This window comes from Xiphophorus maculatus, chromosome 11, assembly GCF_002775205.1.
Source record: "Xiphophorus maculatus strain JP 163 A chromosome 11, X_maculatus-5.0-male, whole genome shotgun sequence".
In the NCBI taxonomy this organism is placed as follows: domain Eukaryota; kingdom Metazoa; phylum Chordata; class Actinopteri; order Cyprinodontiformes; family Poeciliidae; genus Xiphophorus; species Xiphophorus maculatus.
The window spans coordinates 17,711,083-17,732,979 of NC_036453.1; the positions used below are offsets into that span (position 1 = coordinate 17,711,083).

General features: G+C 38.3%; 3 protein-coding genes across 7 annotated transcripts; all 3 read left to right on the plus strand.

Moving 5' to 3' along the window:
- Nucleotides 1-225: 225 nt before the first annotated feature.
- On the plus strand, nucleotides 226-4,398 carry LOC106699823. Of its 3 annotated transcripts, XM_023341851.1 has the most exons (6): nucleotides 226-312; nucleotides 1,170-1,505; nucleotides 1,581-1,879; nucleotides 2,000-2,095; nucleotides 2,617-2,655; nucleotides 3,483-4,398. In XM_023341851.1, exons 2-5 carry the CDS (start codon nucleotides 1,212-1,214, stop codon nucleotides 2,645-2,647), a joined length of 720 nt encoding a protein of 239 aa, XP_023197619.1. In that variant the 5' UTR covers nucleotides 226-312; nucleotides 1,170-1,211; the 3' UTR covers nucleotides 2,648-2,655; nucleotides 3,483-4,398. The 3 variants fall into 3 exon arrangements, with proteins under 3 accessions (XP_023197619.1, XP_023197618.1, XP_023197617.1); XM_023341850.1 differs by having other exon boundaries at nucleotides 2,617-4,398; XM_023341849.1 differs by lacking the exon at nucleotides 2,617-2,655.
- A 1,199-nt stretch (nucleotides 4,399-5,597) lies between these two features.
- Nucleotides 5,598-12,225, plus strand: cct8 (chaperonin containing TCP1 subunit 8). 3 transcript variants are annotated; one of them, XM_023342849.1, is made up of 16 exons: nucleotides 5,598-5,746; nucleotides 6,985-7,075; nucleotides 7,174-7,253; nucleotides 7,358-7,507; nucleotides 8,210-8,390; nucleotides 8,486-8,547; nucleotides 8,646-8,783; nucleotides 9,428-9,606; nucleotides 10,014-10,080; nucleotides 10,157-10,244; nucleotides 10,338-10,453; nucleotides 10,536-10,607; nucleotides 10,695-10,859; nucleotides 10,947-11,066; nucleotides 11,278-11,414; nucleotides 11,950-12,039. In XM_023342849.1, exons 1-15 carry the CDS (start codon nucleotides 5,687-5,689, stop codon nucleotides 11,383-11,385), a joined length of 1,677 nt encoding a protein of 558 aa, XP_023198617.1. In that variant the 5' UTR covers nucleotides 5,598-5,686; the 3' UTR covers nucleotides 11,386-11,414; nucleotides 11,950-12,039. The 3 variants fall into 3 exon arrangements, with proteins under 3 accessions (XP_023198617.1, XP_023198616.1, XP_023198618.1); XM_023342848.1 differs by having other exon boundaries at nucleotides 11,278-11,418; nucleotides 11,950-12,033; XM_023342850.1 differs by lacking the exon at nucleotides 11,278-11,414 and having other exon boundaries at nucleotides 5,600-5,746; nucleotides 11,950-12,225.
- A 610-nt stretch (nucleotides 12,226-12,835) lies between these two features.
- On the plus strand, nucleotides 12,836-20,794 carry LOC102223353 (putative serine/threonine-protein kinase F31E3.2). Its single transcript, XM_023341728.1, has 13 exons — nucleotides 12,836-13,177; nucleotides 14,854-15,144; nucleotides 15,253-15,336; nucleotides 15,948-16,016; nucleotides 16,324-16,393; nucleotides 17,016-17,123; nucleotides 17,537-17,577; nucleotides 18,752-18,779; nucleotides 19,031-19,120; nucleotides 19,258-19,346; nucleotides 19,531-19,641; nucleotides 19,717-19,830; nucleotides 19,929-20,794. The coding sequence occupies exons 1-13, from the start codon at nucleotides 13,148-13,150 to the stop codon at nucleotides 20,157-20,159; spliced, it is 1,356 nt and encodes a 451-aa protein (XP_023197496.1). The 5' UTR covers nucleotides 12,836-13,147; the 3' UTR covers nucleotides 20,160-20,794.
- Nucleotides 20,795-21,897: the final 1,103 nt, after the last annotated feature.

Below are 21,897 nucleotides of genomic sequence, written 5' to 3' on the forward strand. Positions count from 1 at the left end.
TGCAAGAAAAGCAAAGCATAAAACAATAAAACCATAAAATCATTTTTTAAAAAGGATAGTAAAACACAATAAAAAAGAAAGGGTGAGTCAGAATAAAAGTACTAAAATCTTGCCAAACAGATTGACAGATAAACATTCTTTCCATCTCTTTACATAAACGTGACCAACGCAACGTGCTACGTCATCGTGCAGCGTGGTGATGTAGTTAACACGCTGTGGTCCACCGCCAAATTCAAATTGTAAGGGAAAAAAGGGGGAGAAAGGGAGCAGCTGCAGCAGAGGACCGACGATTATCACAAGTATCTGTTCGGGGTGAGTTATTTACGCTGTGAAAATACTTTTTCCCTTCATCTGACTTTTTAAAAACTGCCTCTAGTCGTAGCATGTCGAGTTATTATCACTGTCTGCGTTTTCCCAAAAAAACGGGGTTGCTTTATAAAATGAAGATCACGAACAAACCCCTCACTGTTAATGCATCTGTGTTATTTTTAAGCTTGACGCGCGGTTGCTAAGGAATGTGAAAAGTTTGTAACTTTTAACGTAAAGCAGGGCGTAAAATCTCAGTTATTCTTTGTTCTGGGTGTGTTTGGAAAGCAGTTTCTGTCGACTGGAGTTTAACAGGGCAGGGCAGTCTGCACGGCAACACACACACACACACACACACATTGTTTCAGACACATTGTCTGCAACAACAAAAGAAAGTGAGGCTCACTAACATGATTATCGCTGCTTGATTGTGAAGGTTGTTACGGGTCATTTTTTCACCTTTTGAATATTTTTTCACACTTCTTGGCAGTTTCTCTTTGAAAGTTCCTTTAAAAAAATAAAACATTTGTCGATAAAATGGTCTAAAAAGTGTTCTGCTCTGTGTTTGTTTTACTTTTTGTTTACTTGTTAGTGCTGCATTCGCCTGTTTTCCCTCTCCCACTAATTTGGGTTTCTGGAAAATATTCTCGGTGTGAAAAACGTATCTGAATTGTTTAACCACCCAAATTAAGATTGGCTAAATCTTGATTGCCTGATCAAGCCTTTCCTAACAATTAGTGACATTTGGTTTAAGTACATGCTGTTTGTTGATGCATTCATGGACTGAAGATGGTTGGAATTAGTTTCCTGCATGTCATGAAAATAAATAAAAATGATTGGAATCTTTTCTCTTTTTTTTTTAGGATTAGACCTACCAATCAATAACCACAGACACAAAAAAAATCATGGATGGGTTCGGAAGAGCTGTGGTTGGAGTCTGGCGGGCGCACACAGTCCTGGATGAATCTGATGGAGCAGAGAGCTCCCCAGAAGTTCCTGATCGTTTCCGTAAGATGCCCTCTTCATCCTCCCTCGGCTCCCTGCGGATGTCCTTGCGGAAGCGGCTGCCGCTCCGGTCGGTCCAGGCAAACTCTCTCCCGGAAACATCAGCCACAGAAATCCAGAAGCAGCAGCCCAAACCCAGCACGGCCCGCAAGCTCTCCCGCAGCGCCAGGAACTCCATCAGCGAAATGTGCCAGGTGAGTGTTCGCATCGCAGCTTGCCCTCTGTGTATGTTATGCATGAAGTTAAGTGGCTTCGTTTAATTGCCTCAGAGGTTTCAAAGGACCAGAGAGTTTTCACGCGAGGAGTGCTTAGTGGCCACCCCGGGTCGAGACGCAGAAATTGCAGGTGCGTCATCTTGCACTCCGCGGCGTACTCCTCGCCGAGCTGCAACACCCAGGCGGACCCCTAGATCTGCTGCCAAACCCGGCCGCACGCCGGGATCTAGAGAACGAAAGACCCCTGAAGCGTCTGTACGTGGGGTGAGAACGGGGAGAGGCAGGAGGCAGCTGGTCCGAATGGCTGCGCTGCGAAGTCCCTTTTCTTCCCCAAACACAGAGAACCAGAGAATGTGAGTTACATAGTTGACCTTTGGGGATTTCTTTTTTGATGCTTCATTACTTAGTCCTGATTTTAAATCCTTTTTTGGGGTACTTTTGTCGCTTTTTTTATTTTATTTTATTTTTTTTAGAAAATTTGACAAAGATTTGGAGTCTGTTTCCAGTGGAATCAGAAGGCTCAAACATCTGTCCAAGGCTTTTGACGACATAATCCGAAGAGAGGACAGGTAAAGTTATGTTTTTCCTAAATGGGTGTTTTTATTTAGTTTTGTTTCTCTTGGCAAGTCATTTTTTTATGATATAGTAATGAACATTTGATAAAGAGAGTATCCTCTTGTAGCTGTCTGAGAAGTGTCAAAGGGTTGTTGAGGCGGGTCCGGAATCCAGTGCAGATTGTGAGTCTCCAGGTTTCCTCCCCTTCACCCGTCCTCTCAACATTCTTCCCGCCTCAGTTTGAAACAGTGCCTCTGTTTCTGGTATTCGGATAAGTGGGGGTGGTGGGCGTGGGAAATTGGAGCCAGATGAAATGACAAAAATGTGGGTGCCTTTTTTTTCTATTCTTTTCTTGTGCATCACTTCCTGTGTTGACATTCAAAATCCAAAAGCCCTGCCAGAACCGTAAACAATCAGACACTGTTAAAGGCGGAGACACATGAACAGTGAGCTTGTGTGATATCTGTTCAGGATACAAGCCGCTATGGGTGATCCTCACTGTAAAATGCATATTTAGAAGTGTATTTCTCTACAGGGAGCTCACACATCCCCTGATTGTGGAGTAGGACCCAAGGTAACTCAACTCCTGGAAAGATGTTTAACCGAACCTGAACACTGTTACTAATTTCAGCATGAAAATGCATGACGGCGCCCCCCCTCCTCATGGCTATCTGTGTGGCTTCACAAACTAAGCCTTGAAAATCTAACATTCTAACAGTTTGTCATCTAATGAATAACTTTCAGTTCAAGCAAGGAATGTTTTTCTTTTGTCACTTTGCAGTTATGCTAAAGAGAGCTTGGAGGGACTTGATATTTTAAAACTCCTGATGGAAAGCTGTGATATTAAAAATCTGTCATGTCAAGTGTCACAGATATTGTTGCATGTACAAATAATTTATGATTTCCTTTTGTTTTTGTTTTAAACTTTTTTTATTTATTTTTCTTATGGCAGGATATTGTTTTTGAAACTTATTTCTGACTGTCCAGTCCCACGTGGTTTATATAAATTCTTCATAGCCATGAATGCCATATTCATTTTGGGTGAATTAATCATCTTTATTCAGAATAATGTTTTTATAGTAGATTTTCTCCAAACGGGGTCAACATTTTTTATGTTTTCCTATGTTCATCCATGCCCCCTAATATTTTTCTAAATGTAATTTAGCAAGTTTTGTCTTGACAAGATCTCTTTTTTTTCTTTTTTTTTGTGTGTACAGCTTGAAATAAACTTCTGGTATATTTCAGGCTTGATATTTGACTGCTCTTCTTGGCAGAACTGTAGAGCTCATGTAAATCAGTTAAATTCCGACATTCATATTTATAATGATGCCTGTATTGATTAAACAGGTTATAGATGGATAGATATATTAATTAAATACTGTAAGTCCTGTTTTTTGACAGACCTGGTTCAAGCAACTGTCCTGGAGGGGCGATGATGAGAAAGTTGGACCCCAGTGGGAAACTCAGTCGGTCCAACCTCGCGCGCCGCGCATCAAATCTCTCAAACACACTGGGAGGATGGGCCAACACAGCTGTGAACACTATCCGGAAACCAAACTGAAGCACACAGAGCCTTCAGTAGCCATGTTTTAAAGGTGTTATTGTGGCGTCACTGTTACATGTACTGAGAAACTTTCCTATAGCTGCTTGATTTTTGTCTTCTATGTGTGTTTAGCATTATTTGTGAGTCTTGTGTTTACATGTCTCAGGTTAGCTCTGTAGGGTGAACATCCTCATAGCTACCAAAGGGATTGTGATGTTTAAACAATATATTTTAGTTACATATCCTAACTAGTATAAAGAAATGCTGCACTATACTCAGATTGTAGCTGTAAAACTAACACTAAGTGTTCTGAGAGAGTACAGGTGGTTTGTCTTTACTATATGTGTATGTAGAAATCCTAATGTTTTTATATTCCTTTTAATAAACCAAAATGTTATATTTTTCGTTTTTTATACATGTGTAACGGGACCTTTTTTTTATATATAGCCTGGGTAATATTTAAATGGGAACTTTCTAGCAGAGGTTGTTGCTTGCAATGGTCTGTGAATGATTCATGCTCCAATACAGTACACATAAATCATCAGATAATGTGATGGGGGGAGAGTTAAAGGCTCATTACCAGATGATGGCAGTGATGATGATGTTATGAAGAAAAATCCAGTGAGTTATTAGTGTAGTGACAGCTTCAAATGAAGCAAAACACTTTTTTTTTTTTTTTCTTCGCTGTGCTTCCTTTTTCTGAATTAATGGGGAAGAAGGGAGAATCTGTGCCTAACTGTGAAAATGAATTGGACAATAAAAACTGCAAGTCAACAATATAAGTCTCTTTTTTGTATAAATATAAATGCATTTGAAACGACATGTTGGGTAACCTAAAACTGTTGTAAATTATTTCCGTGTTACTGGTATCATTAGAGCTAAATCTTTAGTTAATTTTTTTATTGTTTTCTAAATTAATAGATTCAAACATTTTGCGTAAGAACAAAGGGGCTCGTTTTTATTTGACAGAATGAAAGGCTTTCAATTTGATAGTCATTTATTTTGTCACGCCGCTAATGCAGATGCTTTCTAGAAATCCTGAGTCGATATCTTGATAAAAGCAGTTTGTCGTAATCATGGCAGCAAGTTTTTCCAATAACGTATCAGCTCTGTACATCCTAAAACTGAAATTTATCCCCAATTTTGGTAGAACAGTTCCAAGTCAGTCAGAATAGATGTAAAATGTCTTTCCAGTCAGATGAAATCTGGAAGGACATTTTCAGTTGCATGTAGATATGAACATGTGTGTTTTTAATATAAACAATAGAATAGAATAGAAGTACTTTATTCATCCCAGCAGGGAAATTACTTCGCAGTTACAGCATAGAGACAAGACACAATTAACAACTACCACTGAGTAGTAGTTGTAGATAAAATAAAATATAAAATGCTATGAATTGTAAAAATATAAAATGCTGTTAATATAAAAAGCAACTCAGAGCAGTCCTTGCAAAGATTCAAAAAAATGCAGATATGTATATTTAAATATACAGTACAGACCAAAAGTTTATACTGCTTTTCTGATAGATTGACCGTGTCTACAGCCCTGTTTCTGAGTTTCTTTCGTAACAGTTCTGTCAGATACTGAGTTATTAGCATGTCCTATGAGAACAGTCTTCAGTCAGAGGCCTCTTCAGATTTGTTGCTAGACTGACTGCTACCAGAGATCCTTCCTCCCCACAGTGTCCACACCTATTTGAAGATACTGGCTATGAGGTATATTGACATTTAATTTTCCCTTGGGATACATACAAATATTTTCGAAATTGAATTGAACTGTAGAAAATATTATAGCACTATTTTGCCACACGGTAAAATGCATTTTATGAGAAAAGGCACCATCAGTGGTTAAAAGCTGAGCATTTTTCATAGTAAAGACTATACTTCCCCCATGTGGTGTATCCTGGTCATATCATCTGAAAGAAGAACCACTCGGTTTGTCCCTTGTTGGTTCCCGTTAGGTTCGGATTGCACCTCCTCTGTCTCTCCGGCTTTGTACCCAAAGCTGAACACACGCCGCGGATAGCTTCTCCAGGACACCGGGGCTGCATAGCGTCGAAGAATGGCTCTCCACGTCCCCAAGCCCCCTGGCTTTGCCCAGATGTTAAAGGATGGCGCAAAGGTCAGAAGAAATCGGCATGTAGATTTCTTGGAGTACTTTAAAGAGGGCAGCATGGAAGTTAGCATGCTAGCTACGGCTAGCCATGAGTTAGCATGCTCATTCACAGTCATGTGGGAGCTTTCTAGAAAGAGGCAGGCCGCTTGAAGCTGGTGGTCCCGCGGCCGTAATCAAAAGACAAAATTCAGTTTCTTAAACGCCGTTGACATTTTTTTTTATCAGCCTACATGTCAATATCTACGTCTGTTGGTTATATGATGCTGCAATGATGAATGATTATGAAGCTGCAGGCACACCCTGTTAGCCTTCAGCTAGCTGTCAGCACCGAGAATGATGCTGTGAATGTCTATAACATCCTGTTATGGCTCCTTTCACAAAATGAGCCATAAAATTAATCTTTTATTGAAAAATAAAATAGTTTCTTTCTTTACAAGTTGTTCCACTTTTCACAAAGTAGGTTGCCGCGCATCTCACCCAGGTTTATATGTATCAATTCATATTTATTTTTTTACAACAGTTACTGTAACAAGTTTCCTGCAGTTTTTAAAAGTAATTAAATTAGAATTTTTCATTTTCCAACTCTAGCAAAAATATTTAAAGACCTTATTTTAATCATTGTTCATTGTCCCTTTAATTTAAAAAAAATTAGCAAAAGTGGCTTTCTGTGTTACATTTATTTATTTGTGGATGCCGTCATTTATCTCAAATTTTCCGCAGTACAACATAACATTTTGTGCAGCTTATTGATTATTTTGGCTTTTAAGTTACAGAATCACTAGAAGCTTCTTTTTTTTGGCCATCTTAGAGTGAGGTTTTAAATTGGACCTGGTTTAGATCCAAACAAAGCTATGTCACACACAGTTGTTAAATATTCGGAAGCAAAACAGAAGTATCTCAGATCTAAAATTGTAATTAAAAAAATAAGTATTTTTCAGGTTTGACAATCGTTTTGGTGACAAGGTGCCAAAAAAAAAAAACAAGTAAAGGAGCTCTTTATCAAATTGCTGGATTTGGAATCGGCTTTGAAAGTTTACTTTATTATTTTTTAAATATACATGTAATAAAACACCACTAGTCAGCTGTTTCACATATGTTGGAATTATAATATTTGTTGAAATCCTAGTGTAAATTCATAGTAAAAGTAACCACAATTTTTTTTTTATTGATACATAGCTGAAAATTTCCCTTTGTTTGTGAAAGGCACACTGTAACTTAACAAAACGTTTCTTTTGTCAAAACAGCACTTTTCAGGACTTGAAGAGGCAGTCTTTCGTAACATCAGAGCTTGTAAGGAGCTTTCTCAGACCACACGCACTGCATATGGACCCAATGGTAGGCATTTTCCTCTGACAAAAGTATATTCACACAAAGAGATTAAAAATCTAGTACAAAAATCAGATAGGCAAATGATAAACTGTCAAATGTTGCAGGTATGAATAAAATGGTCATCAACCACCTGGAGAAGCTGTTTGTCACCAACGACGCAGCAACGATCCTCAGAGAACTTGAGGTGAAGACTCTCTTCTGATCATCATGTTCTGCCTGCTCAAAATTAACTGAAAAATTAATGTGTTCATTATTTCCTCTCTTCTTGCTTTTATTTTCTTTTTCAAGGTGCAACACCCAGCCGCCAAAATGATAGTGATGGCGTCCCACATGCAGGAGCAGGAAGTAGGCGACGGCACCAACTTCGTGCTGGTGTTCGCCGGAGCTCTGCTGGAGCTGGCTGAAGAGCTCCTGAGGATGGGCCTGTCTGTGTCAGAGGTGATCACATGCGGCTGTTGAACATTGTTGTCGTTTACTGTGTTTACATTGACCATCTATTTGCCCAAATTAGAATTATGAAAATAAATTTGCTTAATGATATCACGGCAATTAAAAAAAAAAAAAAAACAACAAAAAAAACTCATGTTCTTTGATAAAACGTTTTTGATCTAGGTTGAGGTGGTTTTTCGGCTGCATAGAAATTTCTCTATTTTATGCAATTGCAATAGAAACACTTTTCGCATCATGCGAGTCATGTGATCAATAGCCTGATGTTACTACTGGCAGAAAAGACAAAGAAGGCGACAGGAAGGAGGATACTGATGCAGCAGGTTTTTTAATGACTGATCATGTGTGACTTTATTGCGTTTCTTATTTAGTGGAAACACTGTTGTTGTGAAATTGTGTTTTTTGGACATAAGCGGAATATCAACAAAGTTTGGCGCACATTTCTAATGAAAACAGTAAAGTTGGAAACTAGTAATTAATGGAACTATATTTGCTCCTACTTATAGATATATTACTGCTAAGTCATATTCCATTTTTAGAGACTACACTAAAGCGTTTGATCACATATACTTGTTTTTTTTACATTGTTGCCTATAACGCCAGTGAATGTAGCCATAGCTGTGTGTTTTAACAGCAGAAAGCACATGCAGCTCTTCCCCACTCCATCACCATAATGTTTTCGTCTGACCTCAGGTCATCGATGGTTATGAGAAAGCGTGTAAAAAGACTCTGGAGATCCTTCTAGACTGCATATGCTCCTCTGCCAAAAACCTCCGTGACATTACCGAGGCCACGGCTCTCGTCCGTACAGCGGTCATGAGTAAACAGTACGGTAACGAAGACTTCCTCGCCAACCTCATCGCACAGGCTTGTGGTGAGTTGGCAACTTAGACGACCTCAATCAGCTCATTTGTAAAAACGTCTTGACAATAGTGTCTGACTCTGTTCTTTGTTTGGTTTGTTTTTCAGTATCCATTTACCCAGAGTCTGGCAGTTTCAATGTTGACAATGTCAGAGTTTGCAAGATTTTGGTGAGTGGCTGTTTTTGTTTAATATTGTTTTTTTTTTTTGTTTTTTTTAAAGTTTGAGGTTGTTTTCTTACAAGTGTTTGAAACTGTTTTGTGTTTAGGGTTGTGGAGTGACGGCATCCACTGTGCTGCATGGGATGGTTTTTAAGAAGGAGGCAGAGGGAGACATCACATCTGTTAAAGACGCCAAGATCGCCGTGTTCTCCTGTCCCTTCGACTGCCTGGTGACAGAGACCAAGGTAACAGACTTTAAAAAAAATATTTATTTTTTTTGTTGTTATAATTCTTTCATTCTGCTGTATTTGTGATTGTTGATGTTCCTTTGACTCGTTAAATTCGTCATGGCCTGTTCAGTTTTATTGCCAAACCAGATACAGACTCAAAAAAGCCCATTTACTAAAAGAATAGCATCAGAACAGTAATTAAGCCAAAATGGTGGGGAAAAAAATATAAATGCATTATATTTGTTTTCCAATTTTGGGAAGAAGTTGAATTATTTGTTTATTTGCATCTTTTAATGTATTTCTAATATTGTATAAAAAAGCTTACGTGGTTAACTGAAAAAGCTACAGGAGGCGTCAATTTTTATCTGAATAAGCATCGATTACTAATATAATCGTTGTTGCTGCTCTAATAATTAATGCTCATGGAAACTATATCCTCGTGCATTACGTATATGACAAACTTAACTGTCCATGTATCTTCATGTTTGCTCACATAGCTTTGAGTTATTAAAATATTTTATAGCAAATCATTTCCATCTATTTTGAGTCCCACGTTTGAATTTCTGTTAAAGTAGACGGCAGCATTTTAATGTGTCAAGGCTTAAATTCTATTGAGTTCTCTTGGTTGGTTCCTAACTGCAGCGCTGCTTGCTCCACAGGGCACAGTGCTGATAAATAATGCCCAGGAGCTGATGAACTTCAGCAAAGGGGAGGAGGACATGATGGAGGCGCAGGTGAAGGCCATCAAGGAGGCTGGAGCCAACGTGGTGGTAACTGGAGGCAAAGTGGCTGACATGGCTCTGCATTACGCCAACAAGTACAAGCTCATGGTGGTGAGGTAGGAACACAGAGGCTCAGGTGATGAGATTTAAAGTGAAAGGGAAAAGGGAGCAATTTTAAAACAATTAGGAGTCCTGAATTTTATACTGAGAAAGTGGGTTACAAGTGTAAAACTAACTTTCCCTGTTAAGTGTTAAAGTGTAGGACACTAAAATTAGAAAGAAAAAAAAAAACATTAGTGGTAAAACCAATAAATTAGCGGAACTTTGGTTTGGAAAATTGCTGAACAATGGTGCAGTGTCCTGAAGACAGACTGAAACAAAGTAGGTATGTTTGGCCATAATGCATGGTGCCATCACACAAAATATGAACACATCCTTGAATTAACCTTGAATTGAAAAAAAACATACTTTCATTTTTACTATAGCTTTATTCTCAAGTTTTAGTTCTAAATCTTTCTTGCAGACTGAACTCCAAGTGGGATCTCAGAAGGTTATGCAAGACCGTGGGAGCTGTAGCTCTGCCCAAAATGGTTAGTTTATTCATGTTTTACCATCTTCAGATTTGGGAACTGTAACCAAACTAACCTTAACATCAACCACTCTTAGACGGCTCCGACTCCGGATGAGATGGGACACTGCGACAACGTCTACCTCACAGAGGTGGGAGACACTCAGGTGGTGGTCTTCAAACACGGCAAGTCTCTTTTTGTAAAATCCACAAATTCAGACCAGATTTATCCTTTAGGACTTTTATGCGTGACTTATTGTTTTCTGCGTTCTTTAACAGAGAAAGAAGATGGCGCCATCGCGACGGTGGTAATCAGAGGCTCCACTGACAACCTGATGGACGACATTGAGAGGGCTGTGGATGACGGTGTTAATACCTTCAAGGTTCTGGTCAGGGTAAGTAACTTGTAGAATAAGACTGTCAGCTCAGCAGCCGTGAAACAGGTACTACCGTTTCCCTCTTTTTCTCCCTCTGCAGGACAAACGACTGGTACCCGGAGCAGGAGCCACAGAGATCGAGCTGGCCAAGCAGATCACCTCATTTGGAGAGGTAACAGAGAGTTGAGTTCTGCTGTTTTATCATTTGATGTCCACATCATCCCAGCCTGAAATAAATAACCTGTCTTTGTCTCTGTAGTCCTGCCCTGGGCTGGAGCAGTATGCCATCAAAAAGTTTGCCGATGCCTTCGAGGCGTTGCCGCGGGCGTTGGCCGAGAACTCCGGAGTGAAGGGGAACGAACTCATCTCTAAGCTGTATTCTGCTCATCACGAGGGGAACAAAAACATCGGTTTTGACATCGAGGTGAAGCGATGGAGATTAACTATAATTTCAAGTTATTTTAATAAAAACCTACTATTTGAAGCAACTCATGGTGTGGCTGCCCTGTAGGGAGAAGGTCCGGCTGTGAAGGACATGCTTGAGGCCGGCATTCTGGACCCCTACCTGGTGAAACACTGGGGCATCAGACTAGCTACCAACGCTGCCATAACAGTGCTGAGAGTGGATCAGGTCTGTATAAACACATGAAAAATATAAAAGTTACTCCAACTGATATCGAAAGGAGTTGCTTTCTGAAGTCGCTTAATTAAAAAACAGATTGATTAGGTCTTTCCTTTCATAAGGATCTTCTTCCTGTTGACATGGTAATAACTTATCTTTTTGCAGCAGTCTAATGAAGAAAGTCCAGATAGATGATTTAGTATGTATGTATATGATCCAGATCATCATGGCTAAAGCTGCAGGGGGACCCAAGACTCCCAAACAGAGAGGCCACTGGGACAAAGACGGTTGGGATGAGGAGCCTGATCATTTTGAAACCCACCATTAGAGGGCGTACTTGTATACATAAAGCTCTCTGTCAGTAGGTCTCCGAACAGAAAGGTTGCTCGGTCATAGAACGCTGACGTAGTGTTTGGACTCTCACTACTAATGTTGAATTTCACCCCTAAACGTTTTTAAGAGCTTTAACTTTTTCCAAGTGTGTCTCTAACAACACTAGGTTTGCAGCTGTGTGGAATTGCACAAAATAAAGAATGGTGTGATGGCATGCTGCATGTACGACTGAAAACAGCACAGGATCATAATCTTGTATGTCATGTAAATCAAGAAAGTGGAGAATTTTGAAAATGATTCCATTTGAAAAACATTTGCGATGCTCAGTTGACTTGGAGATTTTTGATGTATAAATATTAGCACTTGGACTGGAATGAGAAATTGCTAAACCTGACCTTTTAGAAACATACGGCCACATTAAAACTTGTCTTGTGAAATAATCCGACAAGGAAATTCACTTTCCTCAACTTACCTTTAGGGATTCCAGCAGCTGTGTTGAACTCACTGCTCTTATTTACATTTAGAAAAAATATTAAATAATTTTTTTTTTCTTTTTCAGATCATCATGGCCAAACCAGCAGGTGGACCCAAACCTCCCCCAGGCAACAAGGACTTTGATGATGATGACTGAACATAAAGCTTCCCATTTTAAGTTCCTGCTGCATTCACAAACCTTTTCAACTTGTTTATTTAAAGCTCAACTGTTTGGTTTATTTTGTAGACAACCTCTGGTTGCATTGATCAACATCATATGTGAAAGAAGAAAGTACAGATGGCTCTGTTTGCTTTTTATGTTCCTACGTCCCGAATAAAAGGCACTTGTGCTGTCAACTACTTGCTTGGATTTTCCTCATTTTGTGGTTTTGATATTATGCAAAGTATGTTTTTAGAAAACAACTCTTTGACCTTTTTGATTTTTTTCATTCCACAACCACATTTGTGTTGTATATTTACTGAATCAAATAAATAAATAACTGCTTTTTCACTAATGTTCTCTAATAAATCTCGTCAGATTTGTTAAATGAACGTGTTAAAGATATTTTACTTTGTTGGACTGCTTTAACACAAGGTAGTGGTTTTATAGAGAAGATTATTGAAAAACTACATTTAATAAGGCTATGTTCTGATTTAAAAAAAAAACATTTAAGGTTTTGTACTGTGTTTAGGTAGCTTAATTTGATGTATTATGAACTGTGTAGAGTAAATTGTGAATTTTCTTTAATGCTACTCTGAAGGTTTGTCATTTGCAGGCTGAAACCGTAGACAATTCTGCAACCAACGGCTTAATTTCAGTAATTAATCTCGTAATGTTCCCCCGAACGCTTTCTTTGTTTACAGTGATTATGAATTTCTTAAAATCACAACTGAACCAAAGCGATTTTGAGGAATTCAAATGTTTTAATTACACCGACCAGCAGATGGCGCTAACTAACGTCTCTGGACGACCGAGATGTGGGCGGATTTGCTCTGACGTTGCCCACATTTGGGATTAACTTGTTTTTTTTTATGTTGCCATATCCCTCGTATTTTTTATTTTTTTTAACGGAGGCCTGATGAGCTGGTGATACTGAAAAATATCACTTTGCTTCAGTAGGCCCTTGGTTTTAGCCTTCTCTGTGCGTTGGGTTTTGGAAATGGGACGGGGATGTCCTGCGGCGCCGATTGAGAGCCTGACTGAGGAGCAGCAGACGTCGCACTGACTGAGCCTATTGCGCCGATGTTCCCTTACGCTGATAATAATTATTATTATAATAATAATGGGGGCAGACGGAAGTAAAAACAGGAAGGTGAGTTTGAATGGAACTCCTGGTTGCTACGGTGTGGCGCTCTGTTTCTATGGCGATGGTTTGGTGTCCAGGATGCAAAGTCGGTTTCTTTACAACTAGAATACACGGCTCCGTTTCACCTTGATTTAAATCAGCAAACTAAACTAAAGTATTACATTGTCGTTAAGGATTTACATACCTCGTCAATCAAATATTTCCACAAGAATCCCGCTCCTACAGCATCAAGCTTTTACTTTGAAGGTCTAAAAGACCAATCTCCCTATAATAATAATTTATTTCCAGATAAAAATAGTGCTACAAAAGGCCTACTGCATCCTGTGTCTGTAAACCACTGTGAGGTGGCAGTATTGGATTTATATGTGTTTTTTTATTTTAGGTCGTACAACTTTTCCTGTTTGAGAGATCGGTGCTGCCGTGTGTAATGAATTATGGTTTTGATGAAAATAGTACTGCATGCAATTGAAACTTATACTGGTACTTTAAATTCCTTACAGTAGTGACTTTAAAACTATAAACGAAAATACAGTGACAGTACTGGCAATAGTGCATTAAATGAATTGTGGGTTTTTTTGTAACTTTGCCATACAGTGACACTATAAACCCTATTACTGGCATCCAGATGTTACAGTAGAAATAATTTTAACTCATCATCTTGGCATATCTATGAAAGTCATAGACCTGTTTTATTTACTGTTTGAATCAGAAACATTTTTAGATGTTATTAAGTCAGTTATGCAACAGGAGGAGGGGGGAAATGGGAAATACATTGTTTCCCTAATTCTATGCAAATCTGACCAACCAAACAGAGATATAAGAAGCTTATGAAAAAATATAGATTTTATTACGTTTAAAATTTTTTAAGCTGTCCTGGTTAGAACCAGAAGTTGGGAAAAGCAATCTAAAATCAAAGATGGAGGATTACAGGATCTTCTTCTAGTACCCCAATACAAACCTTTTACAAATCTTTTTTTTTTTTTAACCAAAAACTACCCTATGGAATATTTTCATGTAAGGAAATGACAAAGCGTTCGAAAAGAAGAAATGCCTGTGGAATCCCTGTACACGTACAGGAATGAATCATCTTCTGCCTAAAATTCTTCAGAAATTCTCAAGAATGAGTATTTATTTCTGGTACGGTCATTTTTCCACCTCAGCTTTAGCACTCAAAATAGCATCTTATGTACTGTACTGTTCAAGTCTTTTTCCTTATTGTCTACTAACTTTTTCTAGGTGAAACCTTAAAGAAATAAATGTTTTTAGGTATTGGATGCCTTCCTGTATGAGGACTGACTATGAGCCGGGTAAAACAGGGAAAGAACAAACACTGTTTGTCCTTTAAAAATAGGGTTGACTAAAACAAGCAGGCATCTCTAGTGTATCTCTTGTATCCAGTATTACTCTGTTCTCTTATTAGCTTATATCAATCAATCAAGTTTATTTGTATAGAACATTTCAGCAAAAAGGCAGTTCAAAGTGCTTTACATCATAAAAACACACACAAAAAAACAAAGTTTGAGCCATCATTACACATCAAAATGTTGCTTAATATTTTACTTATAATGATTCAAAAGCAACTCTAAACAGGTGGGTTTTTAGTCTAGATATTTGATGTAGTATCTTTTAAATGTTGTGTCTGTCTCCGCTAAATCACTGGTCCCGTACTCCTGCGCTACCAGAGGGCCTCAGGAGGGGCTGAGGACGAGCCCATCCCATCTGGATGGCGGGGCCTCCTCTCCAGCATGAGCCTGTCTATCCCAGAAGGCCTCTGCCGCCTGGCCCCACCCGCCCTCCGTCTGGGCCAGCGTCGGATGCTCCAAGGAAAAGCCCCTGAGGTGCCAGAGCACGTCCTCAGGTTGGCGGGAGTCGGCCCAGGCAGGCTGAGAGGAGAATGGAGCCTTCCAGGCTTCGTTACCATGTTTCTGCCTGAATTCCCCCACAGAGCTGTGCCAGGGCACGAACACTTTCAGGTAAAAAATCAAAAAAATCTGCTTCATTAGACACACTTCAGCTGTATTGTCTATCTTCTATGTTTTCAAACTTTGTTATTTGATTTTTACCCTTTTTTTTCTGACAAGGTGATGGGGTACATTGCCAAAGGTTCATTTGGACCCATTCTGAAAGTGAGGGACAAGTCCAAACAGAAAACATATGCTGTTAAAGTGAGTGTGCTACCTGATTGTTATACGTTAATGTGTTTATTTAGCCTATTTAGGCCATGATGTAATAGTTTTCTATCTTAGTTTTTCTATCTTGTGGGTTATTTCTGATTGAATATTATTTGATGCTGCAAATGTAACGTAAATGTGCCATGTTAATTCGCAAAAAATGTTCTACATTCTTGCTTGTTAGAATTTGTCTACTGGTACAGATTGGCAGGCATTAATATTCACAAATCCCATCTCTTAATATATTCTGTAGTAGCTGTTCTTTTACACTTTAGTCTTTTTAGTGGGTTTTAATCTAGCAAAATTATTCATAATTGAATCATTTTATGAATAAATGGCTCTAACTTGGATCCAGCTGTGTGTTATTTTATCACAGTGTAAATTAAGCTGTTCTGTGAAGGCCTCAATAGAACAAAAGTGAACAAACATCATCATGAACATCAACAGATAGGTCAGGGATTAAGTGGTGGATAAATTTCAGTCAGTTAGGCTTAAAAAAAAACAATCTTTGAGGATATTAATCCACCGTATGAAAAGGAACTGCTAAAGAGATCCACCTAAATTTGAAACAGTTTGTTCATCATTGTTTCTGCGTCCACCAACAGGTTATACCTAAAGCGGAGATTTTAAGGCTGGCGGTTTTGGAGCAGTCAAAAGAGGAAGTTATAGTTCAGGTGAGCGCTGCCTTCGAAGGGTCTTTAAAAGTATTGTTGATATTTTTGCTTTGTTGCAAATATGTTTCTATAGACGTATATTTATTCATTTCATGTCACAGTAGAATTCAAAATTCACACACTTGTAATTAAATTCATTACAAGTTCCGTGTTTGATTTTGAACGTTTCAATGTATCCAATACTTAGTACAGTTCTGAGTCAAAAAAAACACAAATACAAAAAAAGCAAAGAGAAAAAAAATGAAAGTATAGAACCCATAGAAATTAGCTTTTTAAGGAATATAATTTTTGACCTTTGCCCCTGCAGCGTCAGGTTCGCCACCCATTTGTCCTCGACCTCCAGGACTGCTGGCAGACTCAGCGCCACCTTTACATTAGTGAGTCAGGCAGCTAGCAGTATCCCACTCGTTCCCAAATCTGCAACCCCTCACTTCACCTTCTGTCCCTTCTGCTACTTATCTCCCCACAATCCCAAATCTAACACCTAGAACGTAACAGAAATGCTTCAGTTCAAGTGTTTAAATTCTGGATTTCACCTAAGCTCCCAACCTCTCCAAGTCCCCCCATACCAGTTCTTCAGCCGTGTTGCCCTGATTCCCTTCCCTCCAGAGCATTTATCCCTTTTTCCAGAATTACTCACTGACTCAGAAAGTGTGACCCACTTAATCTGCCTCCCAACCCCCTGTTGAAAGAACTCCACAGTTCAACAGAAACACATGCCACAGTTAAAGGGCCTGCTGCATGCTTTTATCCAGAATCCTCTTGTAACCATACTGCTGGAGTTTTTCTATGTATTAGCAGCAACAAACTGAAAACCGGAAGAGCTGCCTTTCCTTGATTTGTTTTAGATAAAGATATGTAGGTGTTCTTCACTTTAGCACAAGTTTCAATCTTTTTAGGTTTTTCACCAGTGTTTTTTCCATCCTCTGCCACCATTCACTGCTTCTCATATGTCCCTCATGTTAAAGGCTCATGTTAAACCGTATTCTGCTCCAACAGTGTGCGACTACTGCAGCACAGGGGACCTCTACACCTACTGGCAGATGATCGGTCAGTTCTCAGAGGAAACCGTGCGAATATTTGCAGCAGAGCTGGGATGTGCACTCGGTTTGTATGCTACATTTTAATATATTGTTTTTTTTTTTAATGTCAGGGAGGTGATAAGAATAAAGCCAAAGAGTCAAGCTCTTCAGTGATTTGCAAGTCAGTTTAACTTTTTGTGTTAGTAAAATTGGTCAACAGCAAAAGCCTTGAAGGTGTTTTAACTTTTTCTACTCTATAAGTATTTAATCCTTTTAGAGTAAAAAAAAAACCCAGAAAACTTCTATTTTAAAAACAAACCTTTTTTATGGGGTATTGTTTTGGTTTTTTTACATACAAAATTATATATATATATATATATATATATATATATATATATATATATATATATATATATTTTTTTTTTTTTTTTGGCTTTCTCTTAAATGTTCTACATAGTCATTTTATAGGTTGATAATTACTTATTGTTCGTTTTACAGGGTTTTTGCATGACTTTGGGATCATCCACAGGGATGTGAAGGTAAGACAAGCAAAGATGTCACTTCTTACTTTTTTAACACATTCAGCAATACTGCAAAGCAATATGCATATTACTTTTGAAATCTACATAAGCATAAGTTATTTTATGTAGCATGACTAAGTATAGGAAAACACAGTATGTGAATTTAGAAAGAAAAGCCTTTTTTTTTATACCTGCAGTTTATACTCAAGTGTAAGGGAGTTGTTGTTTTTTTTAGAAATAGATGTCCCACTTTTAAGGTGTTAGGAGTGAACTAGTTCCACTTGCTTCTTTCCATTTGTCATCCTAGTGTTTTGCGGTTCAGAGCTTACTAAGCAGTACTTTGTGTTGTTCTGACTGGACCATGCAAACCTAAATGTAGATACCTGTGGCACTATTGGCTTTATTGAATTGATGACCCAACATGCTGTATCTGAAAAGTAATTATGTTCTTATCACCTAACAGCCCTAAAATAAAACATGAAAACCATATCTTATGCAATGTTCCTTAACAGGTAAATGTCAAATATGAATGTAAAGTATAAATGTATGAAATTATTTGTTTTTCATTAAAATATGAATTTTAAATACCTTTAAATAATAATAGCACAGTTTTGCTTGTAATTATTATTTTCTTGCCAATCAAAAGGAATTTCCTGAGAATTTTCTTTCAAAATAACACAATACATTAAATGATTTATTTAAGGAATAAATCATTAAATAAATGACTGATTCATTTATTTAAAACCAACACTAGATCGCAGTGCACAAAACTCAAACTTGACTTCTAAAAGTTTGATTGATTTAATATTATCAAACATTATATTAATGTTGTATTAGAACATTCATACATAGCTGGATACATAAAAAACAAAACTTCTTTATTTTCCATCCATCCATCCATTTTCTAACACCCTTGTCCCTAGTCGGGTCAGGAGGTGCTGGTGTCCATCTCCAGCTAGCATTCAGGGCGAGAGGCGGGGTCACCCTGGACAGGTCGCCAGTCTGTCGCAGGGCACTTATTCTTTATTTTCTTTTTGGATATTGTCTGTGTTATGTTCCTTTTCATAATTTGTGATTTATTCTTTTTAACTTAATTTCATTTTAACTTTGGGTCTTATAATTTGGCAGGTCTTGTACGAAATCATTTGTGAATTCAAGTAGACTCATTCAGATTTTCCTTCCTTACTTTCAGATGGAAAACATCTTGTTGACAGACAACGGTGGGTGAAACAGTCACCAGCAGAGGGCAGCATACCTCTGAAAAGGCATTACAGAAGCTCCCAGAGAGCCTCTTTTCTGTAAAGCTCTCAGCTCATATTTTATACTAATAGCAAAGAGAACAAGAGTTATTAGAAGAAGATGTTTATAATTTTTATGAGTCTTAACTCATAAAATGATTTCTTAGTATGGTGGATGTCTGGAGAATTATGATAAATTCTTGTAACGATGCAGAGAAAATGATCCTTTGTAGGCCACCTCCGCTTGGCTGATTTTGGTTTGTCCCGCCGCCTGGAGAGAGGAGGCCGAACCTTCACAATCTGTGGAACCATCCAATACATGGGTGATGAAAACCTGCCAGGAAAACATTAATGCCCCAACAGTTTGAGAATTTTTTTTATATCTTTTCTTTTCCAAAGTATAGAGCTGAATGTTAAAAATAAAACTTCTGTTTTTTTCTCTCTTTTACCCCCCGATCAGCTCCAGAGGTGCTCAGTGGTGGACCTTACAACCACGCAGCTGATTGGTGGTCACTGGGAATTCTGCTGTTCTCATTGGCCACTGGGAAGGTGAGCCTTTCTTTCTAATCTGTCCAGCAGGCCTCATCTACAGGCAGACATAGGGACAGCTCAGCCTAAACTGGGTTGGAAAAACAGAGCTGTTCTCTTCTGGGCAGCATGTAAGATCCTTGTAATAATTAAACTGATGAATAAACTTATTATATGAAATCTGTCTCTTCATTTGCCTCAACAGTTCCCTGTTCCTCCAGAACCAGATCATTGCAGCATGCTGAGGAAAGTGAGGAGTTTTCCCTATGAAATGCCCCTGAGCCTGAGTTCACCGCTCTCCATGTTAATCACAGAGGTACTTTCTCGGTGCGTGTAAATATAGTTTTGTCATAGTTTCACTAATTTGTAGCATCATGATACTTTTTTCCAGCTTTTGTGCAAAAATCCACTACGACGCCTGAGGACCTTGGACCGTTTCAAGCGTCAAACGTTCTTCTTTGGGACATCTTTTGACCTCCACCTCCTTCAGCGTCGGCCTGTGCAGGTAACCAATGAATGCCTGATTGTAGAAAGCTCAGGGCGTTTTTTCCGATTATCTGAAAATGGAGAAGAAAATGAACTTTTCTTCTCTTTCTTCATCAGGTGATCTTGGAGCTGAGAGAGAGACCAGACCGTGCTGCCAAAGCTCGACGGGGCCTCACTTTGACCCTGCTCCCTCTGAAGGGCTTTGACTTTGATTCTCTGCTCAGCCCTGCCGCCACGCCGGACACACATCTGGACGGAGACATACGCACACGCGCAGCTGTGCCGCTGCCTGGCCCCTCGCTGCAGCCCACTCAGGAAAAGGTTCCACGCAGGGAAGTGTTTGTATAAGAGATTATAAGTCTGGCTGCAGTGTGGAAGGGAAAGGCCTTCATTTTGTGCAAAAACACCATTTGATTTTTTTTTTTTACTCAAATATTAGAAGAGTAAAAGTGAAGGATTTAAATACATAAACCCCCATATTTACAGTGCCTTGCAGAAGTATCCATCATTCCGACATTGTAGCCACAAACTTCAGAGTGTTTTATAGGAAATTTGTGAGATAGACCAACTTTTAAGTATTGCATAATTGTAACGTGGAAGCACAAATACAAAATAAATATAAATTATAAATAAAATGTTAGAAAACTGTAGAAACAATCACAAAGAAACAAATCACACCAAATAAAACATGTTTCCAGATATTGTTTTTATATAAATCCACTGACAATGTTACTGTATCTTTGTCACCTTCAATTGTCTTAGCAGCTTCAACAGATAGAAACTAAGATCAGAACAACAATTGAATCCTCATTTTAACATAAACTGGTATCCATGTGTACACCGTGTGAATTTTGTGTATACTACAGAAAAAAATGAAGAATTATCCTTCTACTTTACAGTTAAGCTTTATTTTGTGCTGCTTTGTCTCAATCCTACTCATAAATTAATATTTATGGATATAACATGATGTAATGTGACTACTTCAAGTCTGAAAAGTATTTTTTGCAAGGTACTGAAATAATGTAATTATTTTTTTTATGTAATTTTATTTTATTTTACATGTTCACCTTTTAATGTTTAATGTCCCTTTAGTATCATTTGCTCAGTGGTTTTGTGCCATGACCCGGTTAGTAAAACATCCAGAGTCTCCTTATGGTTCGGCTGGCAAAACATTGTGTACTGAAGATAGTTTAATCCGAAATGGAAAAGTTAGGCTAATAGCTCTAACTACATTGTATTTGTTTAACCGTTTAACCTATTTGTAGTGAAACCCATCCAAAACCCTTAAGAAAGGAGAGAGGATGTTCAAACCTTTGCCTTTATGCATCATGTTGTGTCACCATGAAACCCTTTTTCAACAAAAGTGGACAAAAGAAACTCTTGTCATTCGTGCTCACTCCTTACCTTTGTTATCCTGCCTGTAGAATTGGCTGCAGCAGGAACTTCTCCCGTGATCTCAAAGTGAAGCAAGCAACACGGCCTTAGAGTCTGATGAGCACGCTCGCAACTCTGCGTTTATTTCTTACAATCAGTGACTCAGGGACGACTTGCTGGTTTTACTATTTAGCTTCATTTTTCACGTCAAGTCAGATTTTAAACAGTAATTTAAATATGCTCTAAACTTCCCTTTGAACTTTATAATATTTTGATAAATATGAAGGCTATTTTCTATTGTTTTTTTTCCTCACTAAACAGATATTTAGATGTATTATGATTTTATAAATGATGCATGATGTTTACCCAGATTGCTTCACACGCACAACTCTGAGCTTACCTTCTTGATCACAAAATGCTGGTGTACATATTTATAAATATATAAGCATATTCCTCTTTATAAAGTTTGTAAAAACATTTTTGGAGAGTATTTCCTCATGTATTATGATGTCTTTTTGCAGCTACCATGTAGCAGAAACAGAATATTAAAAGAGTTCTGCTGATTTCTTTTGTCTTTTTGTTTGGATGAAATGATTTTGGGTGCACGGATCTCTATTGCCTAACTCACCCCAACATTGTGTCAGATTATTGCAGCATATCCTAACTCAGTTAAGAAATCACATTGTGCATTTACTTAGCTGAGTTACTCAAC